Source organism: Mustela lutreola, chromosome 4 (assembly GCF_030435805.1).
Source record: "Mustela lutreola isolate mMusLut2 chromosome 4, mMusLut2.pri, whole genome shotgun sequence".
In the NCBI taxonomy this organism is placed as follows: Eukaryota; Metazoa; Chordata; class Mammalia; order Carnivora; family Mustelidae; genus Mustela; species Mustela lutreola.
Window position 1 is genome coordinate 180822046 of NC_081293.1, and position 21044 is coordinate 180843089.

Sequence of the window (21044 nt, forward strand, 5' to 3'; positions counted from 1 at the left end):
TTACCCAGCCCCTCATGACGGGGGACTTGTCACGTCCCAAAATGGCTGAGCCCACTCAGTCTCTCCAGACAGACCTGACTGTTGGAAAATTCTTTATGTTGAATCGACATCTGTTTCTCTACAATTTGCACTCATTGGAGCCATACAGAATAAAATGTCTAATGCTGCTTCCACAAATATTTGAGGACTGCTAACACATTTCCTTCTTCCACGTACTCCACAAGGCTTCTTTTCTTCCAGCTAAACATGCCCAGTTATTTTAAACAGGGAGGCAGTGTGGGGTAGTGGAAAGAACGCCAGCTTTGGAGCCAGACACATCTGTGTTCAGTTCCCAGTCCTTTACATACTAACACTCAGTGCTCTGAGCTGCTGTATCTTTCTCTGTAAAATGTGGATGAAAATAGTCCTCTTGCTGAGTTATTGTAAGGATTAGGGATAAATTGGTGAAGATCCATGCTTAAAATATGAGAGCGGTTATACCTTTAGTGACATAATTTGCAATGCATTTTTAGGTGATCCCTGAACAAATTCCTGTTTATGTGTCTCTTAAATTGCTTTGTAAAACAGAATAAAATACTTTCGGTGAATTCTGACTAGCAAAATAGAGTAGGGTTAATTTATTCCCGGTGCTTCTCTAATGACATTCTGCAGTCTACAATGGCATTTTTGGAGCCATATCACATTGGCTCCCTGTCCCCTAAAGCCCCAAGTCTCTAACATGTGCAGCTGTTCAGCCTAATTTCTCCCATGTTGAACTTCTTCCATTTATTTGAATCAATAATTATAGATGGCTCTTCAGAGTGGCGGTCCCAGTTCTGTCTCGTCATCTTCAGAAATATCCTTGTGCTTGTCATAGTATGGGTCTCACACCGGGGTTAGAAAAAATATGATGATCAAACGTATGGTACCAGCCCCACTGATCTCATACCGCTGTTGCACAATGAATACTGAGCTTCCGACACTAATTTTTGCACAAATCCGAGGTCTTATTATGGGGGACCATCTTAGAATTGGAATGTGACAGGAGTGTCCGATAAGCTGCTGGTCGAGGGAATGCACTGCCCGGCATGTCGGATGTCTGTGGATTATGTTTTCTGTATCCAAGAACTGAAAGAGTGTACTGAGAGCAAGCCGGAGGCAGACTTTGGATTTATGTATGGTTGCATGTTTTCTCAGGCGCTTGGACTATTTTATACCTTAGGCTAGATTCTCCCAGGGTGGAGGAAGCTTCTTTCTGGAAGTAAGGCAGGCACATTTAGGAATTTAGAATTCCACATTTAGAAATTCATTAACCCTCTGGTTCCTGGGCATTATTTGCTAGCTAGTCCTCTCGACTTTGGAAAAGCAAATTCCCAGCTTTAGCGAAGCCGACCTCTCATAGTATCTTCTGCATTGTTAAGACTCTTTTGCCTCTGCAGTGGAGGGTCTTCCGAACAGAAATGTTTTTGTTGCCTAAGCAAGTTCTGGGTTTGAAGTCCTCGACCCTTAATTCCTCCTTCTCCAAGGAAGTTTTTTCTAGCCACTCTGTTTCTCTTGAGCGCCTGACTTAGAATTCCTGTTGTTTTCAAAAGCTTCCTTGGTCCCCTCTCCATGCCTCCCCCTAGCAGTTTCTCCTATGTGTCCACTCGTTCTAAGGCTCTCAGAATAAGATCCTTTGTAAGTGCCCAGTCGGTTAAATATCAAACTGCCTTCATCTTGGGTGCTAGTATTCCTGGTGTGGTGAGAATGAAAGTATGGAATCCGTGGGACTCACTGACAACAAGTACGGGGGAAAAAATAATGCAAAGGTTGTTACTATTGTTTTAATTAAAATGGGAAAACCTTTACTCTGTTGAGAGGACTGATTTGAATTTTGCTAAGTAATTAATTCAGTCCTTAAAAGGTGGTAGTTAGTTAAAATAGGTAATCTTCTACTGTTAAAGGGAGTAATTTATATTTTGGTAAGTAACCATTTGAGTCCATAAAGGGTTTACATCCATCTGTGGCTTCTCATTTTCTTTAGGACAAATTCCAAACTCCTTAGGATGAAATACTCGTTGTAGCCTAATTTTTTGCCTGCCGGCGCTGGACCCAGAGGACTTGCAGTTTTCCCCAAAGGTTGCGCAGTCCTGCGCCTCCGGTTGCAAATGCCGTCCCCTCTGGTTGGAATGCTCTTTGTCTCTCCGGTAAATGTCTATTCATCATTCAAGACAACCCTCCCCCCCTCCTCTTAATTACTTCCTCCCCTGTGCGCCCCTCAAATTCTTGTACTTATTCATGCAGTATTTATTAGGGGCCTGCTTTGTGGCTGGCACTGTGGCGGGCTCTGGGGATACAAAAGGTGAATAATACTTGGGCTCGGCCTTTGAGGGCCTTAGATGTTAGGGGGAGGGGGCCAACCTGTCACAGAATGTTGCCAGGAAATTAAAGAGAAAATTTAAGCGGCGTCAGTTCTTGTCCGTCTTCCCCACCGGATGGTCAGCATCTTGTTCTGGGGCAGGGGCCATTTCTCATTCGTCTTTGTATCCCCGGCTCTTAGCTCATTGTAGGTGCTTAAAAAAATCGTTCCTTTCACGACCTTGTTCATCGGACACCAGAAGTGTACCCTGGATTGCGCCACCCGTTTTGATGACAGCTCATAAGTGGTGGGTTCTCCTGTGTCTGGTTGGTGGCCCTTACCTCCCAGTGCAATGTTAGGTGCTGGGCGGCCTTGGGTGGGCTCCGCTGGACTGGCCTTTTGCGATTCATGCTTGCCTGTGCTCTGGGCTGCGGAATGGCCCGGGCTGGCGGGTGTGAGTTGAAGGAGAGGCCTGCAGCGCCCCCGCTGGAGGGAGCCGGCACTGCTTGGGCTGCCTGGCTCGCTTGCATCCCGCGCGCGCATTCATCAGTTTAAGTTTATAGCCAGAAAACGAATGTAGACACTGTGATTCTCTCTACTTTTCTTTTCAAAGGCGTAATATATGCCTTTTAAAGGATTATAGCTGAAGAAGGAAATTCTTTCCCTCTTTCCTGTACCGCTGGGGCCCTTGCATTGTGATTCAATCGTATATCTAAAAAAGGGGGAGTTTTCGTCTCATAATTGTGAATATCATTATTTCTGGCCCGATACGCGCGAGAGGGCTGCGGCGGGGCTCTGGCATGCGGGCCACGTAGTGCTGCTGCAAAGGAGACGTGCTGGCGCCGTGGTCATGGCCGTGGTTGAGAGGGAGAATCCAGACTTTTCCCCCAAGTTTTGCCCTTCTTGCTTCCTAGCCGCTGTACCCCGAATCAGCCGATGAGATTGGTAGTAGCCCCAGCAGAGCTTATTGTTCCCTAGCCATTTGGCTGGACATAGGTCCCATAGTTAGGGACTTAAGAGGTGTTGGGCACTTGAGGACCGCTGCTTTGTACTGGGTACTCGCCTAGTTCAGAACCCATGCCTCGGGCGTGGTGCAGACTGAGAGCAGGTAACCACATTTGGCCGCTCTGAGCCCCTGCACCTGAGGTCGAGTGGCCACCTCTGGGGTTGGGGGGGGACTGTGGGCGGTGGTCTGTGGTTGGGGTGTGTGTTGGGATTTCGGGATCTGTGGTCTTTTCCTGCAGTGTTAACTCAGCAGAACCCAGAGCTCAGGGTTGGGGGGGCCTGTGAGGGAGCAGTGGGGTGCTGGCGGGGGTCGACAACTCTAAAGGTGCCCCCTAGAGGTGCTGCTGTGAGAAGGATGCTCCATCCCTGCTGTGGCGGCCGGGCTGAGGGGAGGGGCCGCGGGGAGGGGCGGTGGCTGTGGCGGGAGGGGCACTGCGGCGCGGTGGGCGGGCCAGGGGCGGAGCGCGGGTGGGCTCTAAAAGTCGGTGCCCACTCGCTCGGCACTGCCGCGGCAACCAGCACATCTTGGTGCTTCCTCTGCGGCAGTCGCATCTCGCGCAGTGCCGCAGCGCACGCCCGGGTGGCTGCTCGCTGCTTGCCGCGGCCGCTGCCGCCCTCGCAGGCTGTAGGCTGTGCCCGGCTGCCGGCCGGCCTGCCCTGCTGCGGGAGCTGCGGCGCGCGGTGCTCCAAACCGTGTGCCGGGCGGCATGGGATAAGACGCGGCCATGGTACGCCGAGATCGCCTCCGCAGGTGGGTGCGTGCGGCAGGCGCGAGGGGGTGTGGCTGGCTCCAAGCCGCCGTCTGGGAGAGGGTGGGTGCAGGCTAGCTGGTGGGGACTCTGTGTGTCCGTGCCAGGGCTGCTGGACCGCGACTCCCGCAGTGGAGGGAAAACCCCCACCCGGGGTTTGGGGTGGGTGGGGGAGCACCTGCCTGCCCTCTGAGCCCTATCCGCTTACTTGGGAGGGGATGTCACTCTTGCACGCAGTAGAATATGGAGCTGGAGATCTCCCAGATTTGATATTTCTGTACCCTGGTATCGCTCTGATGCGACTTAGGATTTTTAGACCCCTGTGTCGCCATGGCGGAATTTAGGATTTTTAGACCCTCGTATCGTCCTAGCGCACTTCAAGATTTCTAGATCGCGGCTTCACCCTGGCGCGACTTAAGATTTCTAGATCGCGGCTTCGCCCTGGCGCGACTTAGGATTTCTAGACCGCGGCGTTGCCCTAGTGCAATTTAAGATTTTTAGACCCCATCTTAGCCTTGGCACAGTTTGGGATTTTTAGACCCCGGCATCACCCTGGCACGATTTAGGGTTTCTAGATTTTGATACCGCTCGGATGCAACTTAGAATTTTAGACCCGGCATCGCTCAGGCGCGATTTAGAATTTCTAGACCCTGGTGACGCTTTGGTGTGATTTAAGATTTTTAGACCCCAGCATTTCCCTGGCATGACTTTGGGTTTCTAGACCCTCCACATCATCTTGGCACGGTTTAGAATTTCGAGACCGTGGTATTGCTGTGGCGCAATTTAAGATTTGTAGACGCGGGTATCGCTGTGGCGCGATTTAGGATTTGAAGACCCTGGTATCGCTGTGGCGCGAGTTACTGCATAGGTGTGACTAGAACTTGCGGTACCATATCACCGAGGCGTAAGTATTTTTCAGATTTCGGTAATGAGACGCTAAGTGAGAATGATGATGTGATCAAACTGTCATAATGTTACACGTGAATTGTTTGCAATGATTTACAAAGTAGTTCACAGCCTCACCCGACGCTGGAAGGTGGCAGGTTTGGTGATATTAAATGTATTTTTTCCTCTTGACGAGACGAAGAAATCAAGGCTTGGAAGGGTTGATTAATTTCCAGAACGTTTGTTACTTGGGTTTGCTGAATTTATAGTCTTGACTTGTGGCTCGTCAAGTAATGGAGATTTTGGTCAAAAAATGATTAATCCCTTTCGGCTACTGACTACCAGATTGCTTCCCTACTAAAAATCCCAAAATGTCGTTAGGAACATTTTTACCGAGTAATTAAACTAGAAAACGGCTTCCTGAAAGGTTGCCTCTTTTCTTTAGAGGAGTGAAAGAGAAGGAAGGTATAGAGGGTGGGGGTGTCCAGGAGTGGAAAATGCACAGTCGTTGCCCACCCCACCCTCCGCTCCTCCCCCACTTCCCCCCCCACTTCCCTCCCCACCCCCACCCTCCAACCCTTCTCCATCCCCCCCATCGCTCACCTTCCACTCCAATCCCCCTCCCTCCATCCCCCCAACTCCCCCCCCCCACCCCTCTTGCAGGGAGCCTCCTTCTGCCCGCTCCTCTCGTAGCCCCTCCCTGGCTCTCTGCTGAGTCATTGCAGATATTCCTCCGCTGGAACCCCTGAATGAATGAGAGGAAAAGCGGGGGGGGGGGGGGGGGAGGGCGGGGGTTGGGGAAGGAGTGATGAAATGTGAACGTGCAAATGTAGGAGCTGAAGTACAGGACAGATGATAGCTAATGATATCCAAACCTGATACTTTCTATCATCTCATTTTTCAAGTAGATACTGGGATGTAGCCTGCTGCTGTTGTGGGGTAAAAATGGTGATATGATGATGTTTGGGGGGCATTTTAGGGAATCATTTGTAATATTAACTTGAAAGATACAACCAAATCATTGGGTGTGTTTTCTGGACAGCTGCTTTGGAGGAAGGGGGGGAAAAAAAAAAAGACCTCCCTGGTGATGCAAAAAAAAATAGGCAGTGCTGCTCAGAGTCTTTAAGGCGCTGGTGATTTGGCCCCCGTGGGACCACAGTCTTACTTGTTTTAGAGTTAAAAAAAAATTTTTTTTTTATTAGTTTATGATGGATAGAGATTGTGGCCAGATCACAGGCAAGATGGTGGAAGGGTGTGTACACACAGCCACTGCTGCCATGGCTGTAACAATTCATTTCCCTGATTTATGGCTAGATTTTCATTTTAGAAGGTGTTTCCATTCTGGTTATTTTAGAGAACTTCCATTGTATTGATAATTCTTTCTCTGCTGACTATGGGACTATTAGCAGTCAAACTAGAAACAGAGGGAACTGTCTCTGATTCCTGTTTAGCACTCCTCATTGTGGATAGACTGACTTAGAAGTTCTGGGCATGAGAAGGTTGGGTATGCAAACCAGTGCTTTCCTTCCAAAGGCAAAAGCAATTTTCAGGTGTTGGATATGAGCTCTGACTCATTTTTTTTGAGGGGTTTGCAGTATGTGTGTGTGGGGGGGTACCAGTTCTAACAAATTAAATAAATGAGAGCTACCTCAGAGTCTAAGAAAAGCAGAAATATAACCTGCTGCCCTGACCTCTCAAGAGATTAGATATTGTGGGTCATGACAAAGCTGCTTATGGCGAAATACACAGCGTACCTAGCTTCCTACAGACTGTTTACCTGGAGCAGTTTCTCAGCACAGACACAGGGAGTAGTACCAAGTGGGGCTTCACTGGGGTCAGAGAGTTGATAAATACTAAAAAATCAAAAATGGCTCTGTTTAAGAACATGTGATGCTATTTTAAACATTAGTGGAAAACTACATATGTATATCTATATATATTTAACATTTTACTTGAGGGGGGTGCTGGTGGGTGGGTGATAGAGCTTTTAGAATAAATAGGAAGGAAATCTTTCCTGGGGAAGCTTTGATAAAAGCCAACAAAAAGGTGCAGAGTACTTAACTTCCTTTTGCTTTACGTAAAAACCTCTTCAGGTTTTAGGAAAAGCACAGTGGGGGGTGGGGGTGTGCCAAGGGATTAAAGTGGGAAGGAGAGGGGGAAGATGATGTATTAAAGTAATATATTTTTTCCTTAAAATTAGAATGGTGAGCAGGTATGGTGACTGCATTGTGGGGAGAGGTATACTTTCTGCATTCTTGGTAAACTTTCTGCCATGGCATGGGACAGAAATTTCCCACCCCATTTTACCAATTTGGGGCTTGTCAAAGCATGTACAGCGTCATCTGACTGCTTACCCCAGGTCTCTGATTGTCTTACAGGATGAGGGAGTGGTGGGTTCAGGTGGGGCTGTTGGCCGTGCCCCTGCTGGCGGCCTATCTGCATATCCCCCCTCCCCAGCTTTCTCCCGCTCTTCACTCTTGGAAGTCCTCGGGCAAATTTTTCACCTACAAGGGACTGCGCATCTTCTACCAAGGTAAGAAGAGGACTGTTGGAGCACCCTGCGTGTATCATAGGTTCTGTGAGTCCCACTGAGGTACTCACTTTGTTTCTATTGGTCTCTGGGAGGGAGGGGGGAAGAATCCTCTTTTTCAGTGTAGTGTGCTTGAAGGAAGCAGTTAATTCCCCTTAAAAACTCCATAGCAGGGAAAGTCAAAGGAAACTGATAGGGGTAGCTGGGTGGGAGCAATGGAATGGAGATTCCGGTATCTGTAGATTCCGGTATCTGTAGAGCTGACTTTTCAGTACGATTTTCTCTTCATAGCCTCATTTGTTATTGATAGATAGCAGTTTTCTCTTTTGAGCGCCCCTAGTGTTCAACGGCTAGCCCTACTGCTCGCTCTGTTTCCCTCCATCCCTGATTTCATTTTATTGTTTTCTATAAAGTATATTTGTTATATGCATAACTAAATGTGATTTTAAGCCTTATACCTTTGTATAGATCAACTTGCTAATGATAATTATTATAACTGCTACTTATCAAGTAATTACCAGATGTTAGTCATTGGATTATGTATTCAACCTTTGTTATTATCTTTAAGATTAAATATCTTTACTTCAACAGTACTTGAAGATGGGTGCCATTAACCCCATCTTATAGGTAAAGAAACTGAAACGAGACTGGAAAAGATCTCTTTTGGGCGGGGGTCAAGAGCAATAACGAAAAATGTTTGTCATAAACCGTTTTTCATTATTGCTCCTGACCTCCTCTCATTTGCTATATTCAACTAAGTAAGTATTTACTTTTCTTTATATTGGTCATTGAGTTGTTTCTAGTTTTTTCATGTTTTAAATAGTTAACTAATAGTTAATAGTAAGGGATATCTTCGTGTATATGTTTATTTGTTCCATATTTTTTCAAACTACACTATTTGTCAATGGAATGATTTTATTTGCATGGATTCTCAAGAAAATATTTTAAAATTGGTTCCAATGAAATTATTTTTGCAAACCTTACCAAATCTCATGCCCCTGGCAGGATGTATGAATGTGCCACTTTTAATCTAATGCTACAAGCAAGGCATTTTACTGTTTAAATGTTTAGCTAATTTAAAATGTTTCTGCATTAAAAAATGTCCAAGTCTATACTGCTTAATCCTTTGCTTGTTAGAATTGTTAATAGTTTGAGCATGATGCTTTTGATACTGGATTGGCTTTCCCCTGGAAGAAATGAAGGTGCCGGACAAACAGGGCAAACTAAGGTGTCCAGCAGGTTGAGGAAGTGTTGCCATCTATATTTTAGAAAATTTTTGCGAGGCCCTTAATGATAAGGTACAAAGAATCTGTAGTGTTTATGTTGTCATTGTATACTTTTAATTTCACAAGGTTACTTTTTACTGTGAAAAACAACTTACATATTGATAATACAGAAAAAAGGAAAAGATGGAGAAATACTTAAAAAAAATATAGGTGAAATGAAGCAGACTGCCTTCCAGCATTTTCATATAAAATGTGTTGTTTACAAGTTTTTAAGATACAAAAGAAAATAATCCAATGCCTGTTTTTACCTAAAGCAGTAAGCTTCTGTTTTAAAAAGGAATTTATTTTTATTTCATTAATTTAGTCAGGGTTTCTTGTCCTTATACTAGCTTACTTAGAGTTTAAGATTTTCAAGGTTATTTTTATAGGCAGTCAGCCTAACTCATTTCTTTCCTTCTTCCCAGACTCTGTGGGTGTGGTTGGAAGTCCTGAGATAGTTGTGCTTTTACATGGCTTTCCAACATCCAGCTATGATTGGTACAAGGTAATAAAATCAGATTTCTAGATCCTACTTTCTTTAAAAATCCAAAATCAAGGATTTCTTTTTTTTAGCACTGGAAGGTTCTTCTGTATTTGAATTGCCTAATGAAATAGGATCGAGTGTAGAGCTGTTTCTCGTTTAATGTAAGGCAGTAAAAACTCTGGTGATCTGGGAAGGATCATTGCCAAGTTAAAAATGCTGGAGATTTCCCCTCGGTAGAGATTAGGAATAAACGAAGAGGATCATCTGAGGGCCTGTGGTACTTGCACAAGATTTTCCCTTTATCAAAGTCCGTTTGCTAAGCCAAGATCGGAATGAAATTCCTGTGCTGTAGGCCGGAGGAGAGGAGGCGCAGGATCACAGAAGCCAGATCATCTCTTTCTTTCTTGTAGATTTGGGAAGGTCTGACCCTGAGGTTTCATCGAGTGATCGCGCTTGATTTCTTGGGCTTTGGCTTCAGTGACAAACCAGTAAGCAGCATCTGGATGGGACCAGTGTTGGGTGGGGGAGGGAGTGGGTCTGGCTGGCAGAGGCTCTGCACTCATGACTTCCTCCTGTATGTCTGGGCCGCCTTCTCCTTAGAGACCGCATCACTACTCCATATTTGAGCAGGCCAGCATCGTGGAGGCACTTCTGCGGCACTTGGGGCTCCAGAACCGCAGGATCAACCTTCTGTCTCATGATTACGGAGACATCGTTGCTCAGGAGCTGCTCTATAGGTCAGTGAGGTCATAAACTTCAGCACCATTCACGGGTCGCATTGGCTTGAGATGTTGGGAGAAGTTTCGTTCTAGCCCTTTTCCCTCTTGGGAGTTTGTCTTCAGCTGCTGGATTGGTGTTATGTCCACTCAGCTGTGTTTCCCTCACCTGTTCTAGGTTCAAGCAGAATCGATCCGGTCGGCTTACCATAAAGAGTCTCTGTCTGTCAAACGGAGGTAACTGCCGTGATGGTGGGTGGAGAGTGAGGTGTAGCCACGAAGGGCCACAAGAAGATACCACCTCAACGTCTAAATGGGAATCTGATGAGACTGCAGGCAGACACAATTAAACCAGAGGCCCTTGACCTTTTTGTGCCATGAACTACTTAGGTGGCCTAATGAGATTTATTGCCCCCTTCTCAAAATAACGTTTTTAAATACAGAAAATAAAATGAATAGGATTATAAAAGAAATGGATCATATCAACATACAGTTCATAAAAAGCCGTGTTATAGAGCTAAGGGCTTCTTTGTAAAAGCATCGCTTAGCAAGGTGGACGGGGCGGTCCAGCGAGCACCGCGCTCGGGAGTGAGGAGGGCCGGTGACGTTTGGCAAGATCTGCAGCAGCCGCACTGGATCAGCAAACAATCGTGATGAGGCCGCAGGGGCTTCGGGTACTCCTGTAATTTGCTGCAGAAACTTAATTGGTGGCAGTGCCAGGTTTTAGGTAGAAATTATTGAGCCTCTGATTAGACCTTTAGGAGGGATTTCTTTTTCTTTGTGTGCCATGGAGCATAGCGTATAAATCCATGAATAATGCACATGTCTCCTGAATACCATAAGGGCAGATGGGGGCAGGAGTCTATCCCTTTATCAGCAGTGCTCAGGGCCTTTTCCCATTGACTCCAGAGAAAAATGGAAAAGGAAAAACTCTCATTTCTCCCCCAACCCTGCCCAGGGACCCGCAGTCCCTGAAAAAATGGGTGGTTTCTTTTGTAGCCCAAACCATTAATGATACTGGGTGCTCTGAGGAATGGTTAGAAAGGCCAGGGGGAGTTAAGGTTTAGTCATCAGCATTAAGGACGGGCACCGACATTATCTTTCCCGTTTCTCTACTCTGATCGTGGGGAAGTTAGTCCCAGTGGGACAGAATTTGACCTATTAAACAGAATTCCTTGGAGAAGTAATTAGATGACAGAACTAAGTTTTACTGGTAATCCTGTTTCTGGCAGTGATGACCCCAAAGGTGGGGTAGTCTCCAGTAATGGACCCATGTTTGGCCTACGGTTGTTGGTAAATGACTAGCATAAGTCTCTTTTTCTCCTATAGGTATATTTCCTGAGACTCACCGTCCTCTCCTTCTCCAAAAGGTTGGCTACTCTGGTCACAAAATCTTTAGTTTTTAAGATTTATACCAACATGAATAATGCTAGGACCTACATAAGGGCCATACCTGCTGTAATGGGCCATAGTGAAAATGCTCTCCTCAGGAACTTACATTAATAAAGGTAGTTTCTTCCTTCTTAGGCTGATAAAACCCAAGCAGCCTCTAGGTAAAGCCTCATTTCTGAGAGTAAGAAATCAACAGATACTTAGAGAAATACAGCTATCTAGAGATCTGTGCCATTAGCACGGTGGCTGAACAGATCAGACCCTAACGTTGAATACATCAGTTAGAAGGCTTAGGGATTTAGTGTAGAAATGTAATCTTAAAGGGAATTACAAATAGGTTTTGTCTTTGTGAGAGAATGGGTAGGCAAAACAAACAAAACCAATAAATAAAAAACAAAAAAGGCCAATAAACAAACATTTCAGTAGTGGGACATTTTGACTAAAGTCCTTTTTTAGTTCCTAATATAAAACTTTTGTTCTGGTTAGTGGTTTTTTTTTCTCTAACATCTTTACTTCTTCACCTACAGCTTCTCAAAGATGGAGGCATGTTGTCACCCATTCTCACTCGACTGATGAACTTCTTTGTGTTCTCCCGAGGGTAAGTCATTGTCAGAGACTGATTCGCTATAGCCTGGGAACAATGTAGTGAAAAGTTGCCATTAAAATTCTGGGCCAAATCCTAGGGTTTGATACTTTAAAACAAAGATGTTGGCCACTTGCCAGGGAAGTAGTAGAAGGAATTCATAAATCAGTTAAGGGTCAGACTGTATGACCTGTGAGGTTCCAGTCATATTTGACATTCTGGATTCTTCTCACATGTGTCTTCCTGCTCTCTCGGGCTCTTTCAGTCTCACCCCAGTCTTTGGGCCGTACACCCGCCCTTCTGAGAGTGAGCTGTGGGACATGTGGGCAGGGATTCGCAACAACGATGGGAACTTAGTAATCGACAGGTAAGAATAACACTTCGCTTTGGTTTCCAGGGAAGCTCTTTTTTGGGAGGAAGTGGGGATAGGTGGAGTATTGCTTGCTTTGTTCCTTGCTGGCTTATTCCCTCTCTCTGACCTGTGAGGCAAACCAAGAAGTCACGCACTGTTCTAAGAAGAAAGAAATTGAAAATAGCGAGTGAGCCATCAGTGTAAGCCATGTGGCACAAAACGTTTAGATAAACAGCTTTAAATTCTAATGCTCATTCAGTTTCTAACTAGCCGATGGACTTTGGCACATCCTACTTTGGGCTTTTTGTGAATATTAAATGCCTCAAGATGTCTAATCGTGGTCGTGAAAGGAGCCTAGTCACCTCTTAAAAATGCATGTCTCTTTCTTTTTCATGTCTTTTCCGTAGCAACAGGGACCGAGGAGGACAGCTCTCAGTCTTACACAAAGAATGCTCTCGACTTGGTCCCAATGAGAATGTAGCAGCTTTCGTTTTAGGATGCCTTTGCATTCCTGTAACACTAAAGATTTCTTGTTCTCCTCTTGCTGACTTGGCTGTCCTATAGTCTCTTACAGTACATCAACCAGAGGAAGAAGTTTAGAAGACGCTGGGTGGGAGCTCTTGCTTCTGTAACTATTCCCAGTGAGTATCTCTACCTTACATCTTGATAGGACTGAGGGACCATAGGGCGAAAGTAATCGCCAGATTTAGCAAATAAAAATATGAGAAACACAGCTAAATTGGAATTTCAGATAAACAACAAATATTTTAGAAGAAGTATGTGCTTTGTAATATTTTGACATATTTATACTTAAAAAAATCATTACTTATATGAAATTCAAATTTAACTGGGCATCTTTTATTTAATCTGGCAGCCCTACTCTGCAAATCTGGACATGCGTTGTAGAGGGAGGATCTGAAACAGCTGCTGCCGCCAGGGTAGCTGGGGTCCGTGTCAGGAGTGGGGGCGGGAGCGGCTGTGGCGTGGTGCGGTGGCCGTGGCTGCCATGTTACAGGCTGAACTGCTGGGTGGGACAGGCTGAACTGCTGGGTGGGATAGAACGTGGTTTCTATGACTAATCGAGAGGCTGTAGGTGGTTTCTGCTCATTTGTCTCTTTAATCTTATAGATTTAAAAAGAAAAAAAAAATCAGTGCTGTGTCCCAGACATAGTAGTGCTCCAGAAATTAGTGGCTGATTTAAAATGTCAGTGGCCAGCTGTAACTGGAGAGAGACCTAAATGATGACAGTATCCTGGATTTATAGGAAGAGAATATGGAGAGTGAGACTTAGTCCTTTGGGTTCAGGCACAGAGGAGCTGGAGGGGAGGGAATGAGTGTATGTATATAGGAGAACTGTCCCAAATGGACTGTTGGCTTATTCCCAGAAGCTCCTTATAACCTTCTTATTTGAAAGAAGCTGGGTTTTCTAGCATAAATCAGTGGGACTACATCAACCTAAGAAAGCTCTGTACAGTCAAAGAAACCATCAACAAATGGGAAAATTATTTGCAAACCATACATCTGATAAGGAGTTAATGTCCAAAATATAGGAAGAATTCATATACTCAATAGCAAAAAAACCCAAGCCAATTAAAAACTGGGCAAAGGCCATGAATAGATATTTACTGCAAAGAAGATATAGGAAAGGCCAATCAGGTACATGAAAAAAGTTCAACATCACTGACCCTTAGGGAAATGCAAATTAAAACCACAACGAGATATCACCTTACATTTGTTAGAATGGCAAATTACTTAAAAAATTACTCAAAAGATAAGAGAGAAGTTTTGGTGTAGATGTGGAGAAAAGAGAACCCTTGGTACCCTGGTGGTGGGACTATAAATGGGTATGGCCACAATGGAAAACAGTATGGAAGATTCTCAAAAAATTAAAAATAGAACAACCATATGATCCAGTGACTCCATTTCTGGGACTATATCCAAAGGAAGTGAAAACACTAACCTGAAAAGATGTCCTCACCCCCTTGTTCATAGCATTGTTTATGATAGCCAAGACATGAAACAGCCTAGGTGTCCCATCAGTCAATGAATGGATAAAAAAGCTGTGTGAGAGAGACACAGACAGATACACACACACACACACACACACACACACACACACACAAACACACACGTTGCAGTGGAGTATTATTCAACCACAAAAAGGCAGTCTTCCCACTTGTGACAATATGGATGGGCCCACCAGGCATTATGCTAAGTGAGATAAGTCAGAGAGAAAAAAGAATACCATATGATCTCACTTCTGTGTGGGATCTAAAAAACCCCACCCAACTCAGAGGAGAAGAGATTAGATTTGTGATTACCAGGGGTCAGGGGAGAGGGAAACTGGAGGAAGGTAGTCAAAATATACAGCCCCGTACTTACAGGTACTGGGGATGTAATGGACAACATGACCACTACAGCTAACAAGTTGAGAGAGTAGATCCTAAGAGTTCTCAGCACAAGAATTTTTTTTCTTTCTTTTGGGTGGTAATCATTTCACAATATACATAAACCAAACTGTCATACTGTATGCTTTAAATTTACATATAGTGATATATGGCAATTATTTCTCAATAAGACTGGAAAAAGTATTTTTTGAGGGTAGGAGAATAGATGTGAGCGCTTTAGTAATTCATTCCTCTTCTCTTTCCTAGTTCATTTTATCTATGGGCCATTGGATCCTGTAAATCCCTATCCAGAGTTTTTGGAGCTGTACAGGTGAGTCTCCCTCAGGGGTCTTTGCTTTGTTCCTCATGGTGACAGTGGTGAACAGGATAGCCACTGTTTCTGCCCTTGCTGGCTGTTCATCCAGGAAACATGTTAGAAAAGGATGAATTGGGGAATCTTATTTTCTTACATTCAGAAATGTAAATATATATGTTGGCTTGATTTACACAGCATGTTTTCACTGTCATGGTTACTACATATTCGTAGGTGTACAGGTAAGAAAAAGCTATCATGTGAACCAAGGAGTGAAAGTAGATCTATTTTAAGAAATGTTTGCTTTAGTCTGATCATAAAGCTAACTCCTCCACCTCAGCTCAGCAGACCGCAAGGAGAGATTGAGAAGAGTACACTGTGGAAAAGTGCCTTCTCATCGGTTGATAGTTTCTCTAGGTACTTACTCAGAAGGTGTTGGAATACGAAATCTTGACTGTGTCACATAAGACCATCCCATACCTTCACGTGGCCTAGCAGAAACAACCCAGTAGTAAATAGTGTGCATTTAATTTTAAGCAAAATGCCCTCCCCTCATCTCCTCCCAGGGTTAAGGAAGGTCTGTTGTTATCTTTATTTGGACAGTGAGTTGCTGGGTGGCCCACTTGTTTAATGCCTCATGCTTCTCTAAGAAGCTAGAAGGTCCTCCTGCTTGGGCAGGTGTTGCAAAGTGTTAATGCTCAGTTTGTTGTGTGTTGGATTATGAACATTTAAGAACGAGTCTGTTTATGTCATAAATAGAATTGGCAAGTTTATCTGCCTAAGATACAGTTCCAAAGTAGAAGGTGAATAAGCTCTTTGTTGGTTCCTTCCAGTGTGGTATGTCCGCAAGGGCCTTTTACCGGGGCTGCCCACTGGCTTGCATCCGTCCCCTCCCTGCAGCCTCAAGTTCACCTCCATGCTGTTCTCTTCCACTAGGAAAACGCTGCCGCGGTCCACAGTGTCGATTCTGGATGACCACATTAGCCACTATCCACAGCTAGAGGATCCCATGGGCTTCTTGAATGCATATATGGGCTTCATCAACTCCTTCTGAGCTGGAAAGAGTAGCTTCCCTGTATTACCCCCATCCCCAACCCACTCCCTTATCTGTTGTGTATTCCACTTAGGAAGAAATGCCCAAAAGAGGTCTTGGCCACCAAACACTATTCTCTCACAAAAGTCCACCTGACGCACATTGGTGATCAACATATAGTCAAAAGCCCACAGAAGCTCCGGCTAAGGATGGCCCTAACAGTCCACCTCCTGTTCTTTTCACACCTGAGCGAGTGTATGGACTTGCCTTTGCGCTATTAGGAACTTCTTCAAAGTCTTTTTAACACTTCTGTGGACTTTTCTGAAATATCTAGAAATGCTCATTTGGGGCCCATCCTTGACCGGAGTCCTATGGTAAAGACAGAGGAGAGGGTGTCTCCTGACTTGTCCTTGAACGGCTGTAAGGGCACATGCGTTCTTAAGTTCTCTCAGCAACACAGCTTCAAGTGAGAGTGAGTCTCCCTTGTCATAACTTGGGATTTCGTTTCATCGGCTGCTTTTATTAATAGACATTTTGTTTAAAATAGGGTTTGGTTTGAATAACGCAGTATTCTAAGTATACTTTAAGACTACAATTTACCTACATGTATTATATGTATTTTTTAAGGATACTAAACCAGCAGATACTCTGGCAGAGGAGTGAACCTTATTAAATAGGTTTAATTTCTGAATACATTGAAGTAAATCCAGACTATTTACAGAAGTTCCTAAAATCACAGGATACTAAGGACCAGTAGCATCTGTGCCAGAGATACACTGTTATTAGCTAATTCTGACAGCGAATAACAGTCTGACTCTTCATACCTCAGTGCTTTGAGGCATGTCCCTCCTGAGCTGGAGGGGAGGGGACCGTTGTATAGTCCAGGTTACCGAACCGAACATACAGAGATTCCTTGTCTGATGACTGCTTAACTTAACTTCTCATTGGTCGTCTCAGAGAGACTTCCTCTTGTAGCTCAGTAATTCCTGTACTTTCCACACAGGAAAGTTCTAGAAACTTTAAGAACAAATTCTGAAAGACCTATGAGCAAACGGTGCTGAAATTTTTTTTAAGCCACAGCTTCACTGTCTTAGTCGAAACAGGAGAATTAAGTGATTATTTTAGATTTTTTTTTTTATTAGCAACTTCAAGTATAACTGAAACTGGAATAAGTGTTTATTTTCTATTAATAAAAATGAATTTTGACAAAAGTGGACTCTCGCTTCCCCTCCCCCGCCACCCCTCTGGGATAAAAGCTTTCCAACATTGTCAGGAGCTTTCAGACGCACATTAAATTAAAGACTATAATGAGGTTTAAGCAGCTGGGGTACAGGATAGTATTTGATTTGCAAGATCACCCAAAGCTGTACTGTCATACCAAAGTTGACCAAGTATAATTTTTAAAAAAAGGAAAAAAAATTTACATGCACGAGGACAGATATTTGCTTGATCTGCTGGCTCAGGGCCAAGTATTTAATTTGCTTCTCCAAAGCCATTAATCTTTAAAAGTATGATTCTGGGAAATTCATGCCACTAGCCTAAAAGCCCACTGACAATGAAGTATGCATTGACATCATCTTGTCCAGTAAAAATTTATCCAACAGAAGCTAAGATAACATCTACAGGTGTTCCCTCTTTGCTTCTGACAGTCACCTGCATGGTCACTCCATCCGCTAAGGCCAGCCTGGACCTCACCAATAAGTCATAGCCACCTCTGTACACACCTGAGAGAGAAAAGCAAGGAAAACTAGGTTAGAACTCAAAACAAGCTCTGAATAATGAAATACGTCATGCTCTGCCTGCATTTCCTTTCTATTATTTTAGTTCAGCTTTTCTAGAGATCTGTGTTTATGGTGAGAACTGAATCCTGTGTACAAAATGTTAATCTTTTGTATTCTCATGATACCAGGCACATAGAAGGTATTCAGTAGTACTGGTCTGGAGTACTCAGAGGCAGTAAATGGTGGCGTTGGTATGTGGGAGTGATTCAAGGGTCTCAGGTCAAACTTACCTCTTCAAAGAACAGCCTAAGGATAGCCTGTGAATAACTGAGCAGCTAAAACAAACTATTCACACTGACAGGGCTGTAAATTACAACCCCTGTGATGCCTGTGCACACCCGTTCCTATTTTGCAACCATACAAAGGGGGAATCTGATGGAAGTTTCTTACCTGCCAGATAGAGGGAATGGGAATTCTTGTTCTCAGGTACTTTGTCCGACCTCTCACAGGGCTGCATGCCCAGAAATGTGATGATGTTGTTGACAGCTTCTGTGTTGAGGGGACAGATGCAATAGTATCAGGAAAGTTCAGCCTAGGGGTCTGCCTCTGTCCCAGCAGGTGCTGAGGGGGGAAGCCACCAGACTAGAACCCAGCTGACTCAGTTAGATGATGAAGACAGCAAAATGGTTTATGAAATATGTAAAGAAAAGAGACAACTCTGGAATAATAAATACGTCCATTAGGTTTCATCCTGCAATACACAGATGGCAAAACTGTTCTCACCTTCGAGAGTTTTGGTAGAACTGAGGGCAAAGGTCTCCTCCTTCTCAAAGGTGTCTCCCACCTCTTCCCAGGCAGCAGCAAAATTCGGCTTCAGGACTTTCTGAATGTGGTCAGACACGGTCACTTCAAGATCTTCCAGCTAGGGGGTAACGAGCAGGGCTCAGTAAAGGAGAGTCCTCAGGACGCCATGAGGACAGAAGGGACTGGTCAGAATGGTTTTACCATTTGGTATGCTCTCCTTTGCAGGAGACTAGGAAAAACTTGACCACCCAAGTAGTCTAAGTTCTGTGGTCTAGATAAATCTAACGATGTAGGACTTAGCAAAGGAAAGCAGAAAACAGGACATCTGGCAAGAGCTATATTCAGATCAACATGCGTAACCCTGGGGTATAAAGTGGTCTTGCTGCCACACCTAACCTTTGCGTTCAAGGCCACGCTGGTCTTCTGAACATCACCTTCACTAATAGCCTGATCCCTACTAAACTTTTCCCTATATTCTGTGAAGCTTCTCAGTCCGTGATGTAGCTACGTTAGAAGTAAACTAAATGCTGCTAAACAAAAACAGAAAAAAACGCAATACTTGAAATAAAACTCATTGATCTCCATGAAAATCATGTAATTGTTTCATCTCTTAATTATCCCCATTATAAAGACATCAAAGTGTGAGTTCTGTTTCACTCAGTCATTAAGTGGCACATCCCAGTTCTCTTTGGCATGACACACTCCTCTTAGAGAGGAGGCTCTGTCCAGGTCCTCCTCAGCTGTGGTTGGTGGGAAACTAAAGCCCCCTCCGTGCATGTCCCATGTCGCCAGCATGTTTCCTGCAGGCAGCAGTCACTCGGTGTCAGAGGCAGTGTTGGGGTTGGCAGGGGGCAGACTCACCACATACTCATCATCATAGCCCTCCTCGGCCGGAACCCCAGTGTCAGGGTCGCAGTCCCGGACCGTGAACTTCATGGTGCAGCTAAAGGTGGCTGTAACTGGGCGAGAAACAGCAGGCGAGCCTGGGTCAGGGCCAGTGCAGGCACAAAGCCTGCAGAGTCCCGGCTGCCCATGGCGGGCGCAGCTGTGCAAAATGACTCTAAAACCCATCCCCCACCATGGGTTAGAATAGCACAGAAAAGACAACATGGGCAACACTGCTTCCATATTTGCATAAAGCAAGCAGCCCAGGAGAGACCTTTGGGGGCTTTTTGCCATGCTTGTCAAGAGTACATGTTGAAAAATATAAGAACCATTACTTTTAGGAGCTGACAAAGGAAAAAAAAAAAAAAACACACACAGGTCATTAAATTAACACTAAGTACTTCAAGAATCTCAGTATCAATATTTTATCTTTAGATTGTGGACTGACAGTGGGTCCACAGGCCAGGCCACCAGAGTGAATGTGCTTTATGTCAGCTTTCAACCTGCAGTAAGCAGGTCAGTAGTGAGGTTCTGGCATTGGTAGAGTCAGTGTCTTAGAATGGAAAAACAAGTGAGCCTTATTGTTTGGGGATGAATGGTAGAATAAGAAAGAAATGGAAATCGGGGGATACATTTTTGGAAAGGGAAGTCTTCGTGAAGAGATTTTCTGAACGGATGGAAGGCAGGCATTTATTAAGTCTGGATGTTTTAGAAAAGGCATTTAGGGTCAGGTACAAAACATACTAGACACTGGGGGGTAAGAGAGTTATCTGGGGGATAGGAAGGACAGGAAAAGAACAGATTCTGATGTAAAGACCATATATGACATGCTGGGTAGTGGGACTTCCATCTGCTCAGTCTCAAGTTTAAGCTCCCTCCTCCCTCCCTCCCTCCTTCCAGTCAAGTATGTGGTAAATGTCAGTACATGTTGACATCAGACATGTACACATTAGATCTAATGTGTCAGATCTTTGGGTAAAAAGATGACTGAGACATGACTTCTGTCTCAGCAGACTGTCTAGGAGTTAAATAGGTGTGTGTTGGGGGGGGGGGGCAGATATCTGCCTGTACTTGTGACACTACAACTCCATGCCATAGATTCTGTAAGTTGGAATACAGGGCGGTGAGGGAGTGCAGGATTAACAGCTGGGGGAAATCAAAATATTTGAAAGAATGTAACAGCTTAACAGGATCTCAAAGGATGCAAAAGAGATTGGGCAAGTAAGCAGTGGAAGGTACACACAAAAAAGGAAAGCCACCAGAAGGGCCATGGGGTAAGTGGAAATGAGAAGAGATGCTAAGACATAGCGTGCTGAAGCGAATTTGTTTAGGAACAAATTTGAATACCTTGTATGTCAAATGAAAGAGACCAGGTATTTTCTAACAGGCTCTGGTTTGCGGAGGCAGTCAAAAGACTAGAATATTAGAAATCACTAAAGCCACCTGTGGGAATCCTATACAAAACAGGTTATGAGTTTGGAGAGCAAACGAATTTAACAGAATACCTTGAGAACGGATGACAGTAGTGGGTTGTGCCACGTAGGACAGAGTGTACCTGTTAAGACTAGAGAATTTTACTTCAGTGCAACAGGGGGTTGGTCAAAGAATGATCGTGGTTAAATT

At 44.5% G+C, this 21044-nt stretch overlaps 2 protein-coding genes across 7 annotated transcripts in view; one reads left to right on the plus strand and one right to left on the minus strand.

Annotated features, from left to right (window-relative positions):
• The window catches only part of MEST (mesoderm specific transcript), a 40722-nt gene extending 24020 nt beyond the window's left edge, over positions 1-16702 (plus strand). For 2 of the 4 annotated variants that reach the window (XM_059171875.1, XM_059171876.1), the window contains exons 2-12: positions 7335-7489; positions 9177-9256; positions 9646-9723; positions 9836-9972; positions 10130-10188; positions 11281-11321; positions 11871-11941; positions 12192-12293; positions 12843-12919; positions 14933-14996; positions 15915-16702. In XM_059171875.1, coding sequence (XP_059027858.1) covers positions 7335-7489; positions 9177-9256; positions 9646-9723; positions 9836-9972; positions 10130-10188; positions 11281-11321; positions 11871-11941; positions 12192-12293; positions 12843-12919; positions 14933-14996; positions 15915-16032 — 982 coding nt within the window. In that variant the 3' untranslated portion in view covers positions 16033-16702. Of the gene's footprint in view, positions 1-2015; positions 2166-3812; positions 4074-7334; positions 7490-9176; positions 9257-9645; positions 9724-9835; positions 9973-10129; positions 10189-11280; positions 11322-11870; positions 11942-12191; positions 12294-12842; positions 12920-14932; positions 14997-15914 lie in introns of those variants that run through there. The other 2 variants (XM_059171877.1, XM_059171874.1) reach the window with 2 other exon arrangements.
• Positions 16703-17165: 463 nt separating this feature from the next.
• The window catches only part of COPG2 (COPI coat complex subunit gamma 2), a 116535-nt gene continuing 112656 nt past the window's right edge, over positions 17166-21044 (minus strand). For all 3 annotated transcript variants that reach the window (XM_059171872.1, XM_059171871.1, XM_059171873.1), the window contains 4 exons: positions 19398-19495; positions 18516-18654; positions 18183-18281; positions 17166-17735 (listed from right to left, as the gene is read on the minus strand). In XM_059171872.1, the coding sequence (XP_059027855.1) occupies positions 17605-17735; positions 18183-18281; positions 18516-18654; positions 19398-19495 (467 nt within the window). In that variant the 3' untranslated portion in view covers positions 17166-17604. The remainder of the gene's footprint in view (positions 17736-18182; positions 18282-18515; positions 18655-19397; positions 19496-21044) is intronic.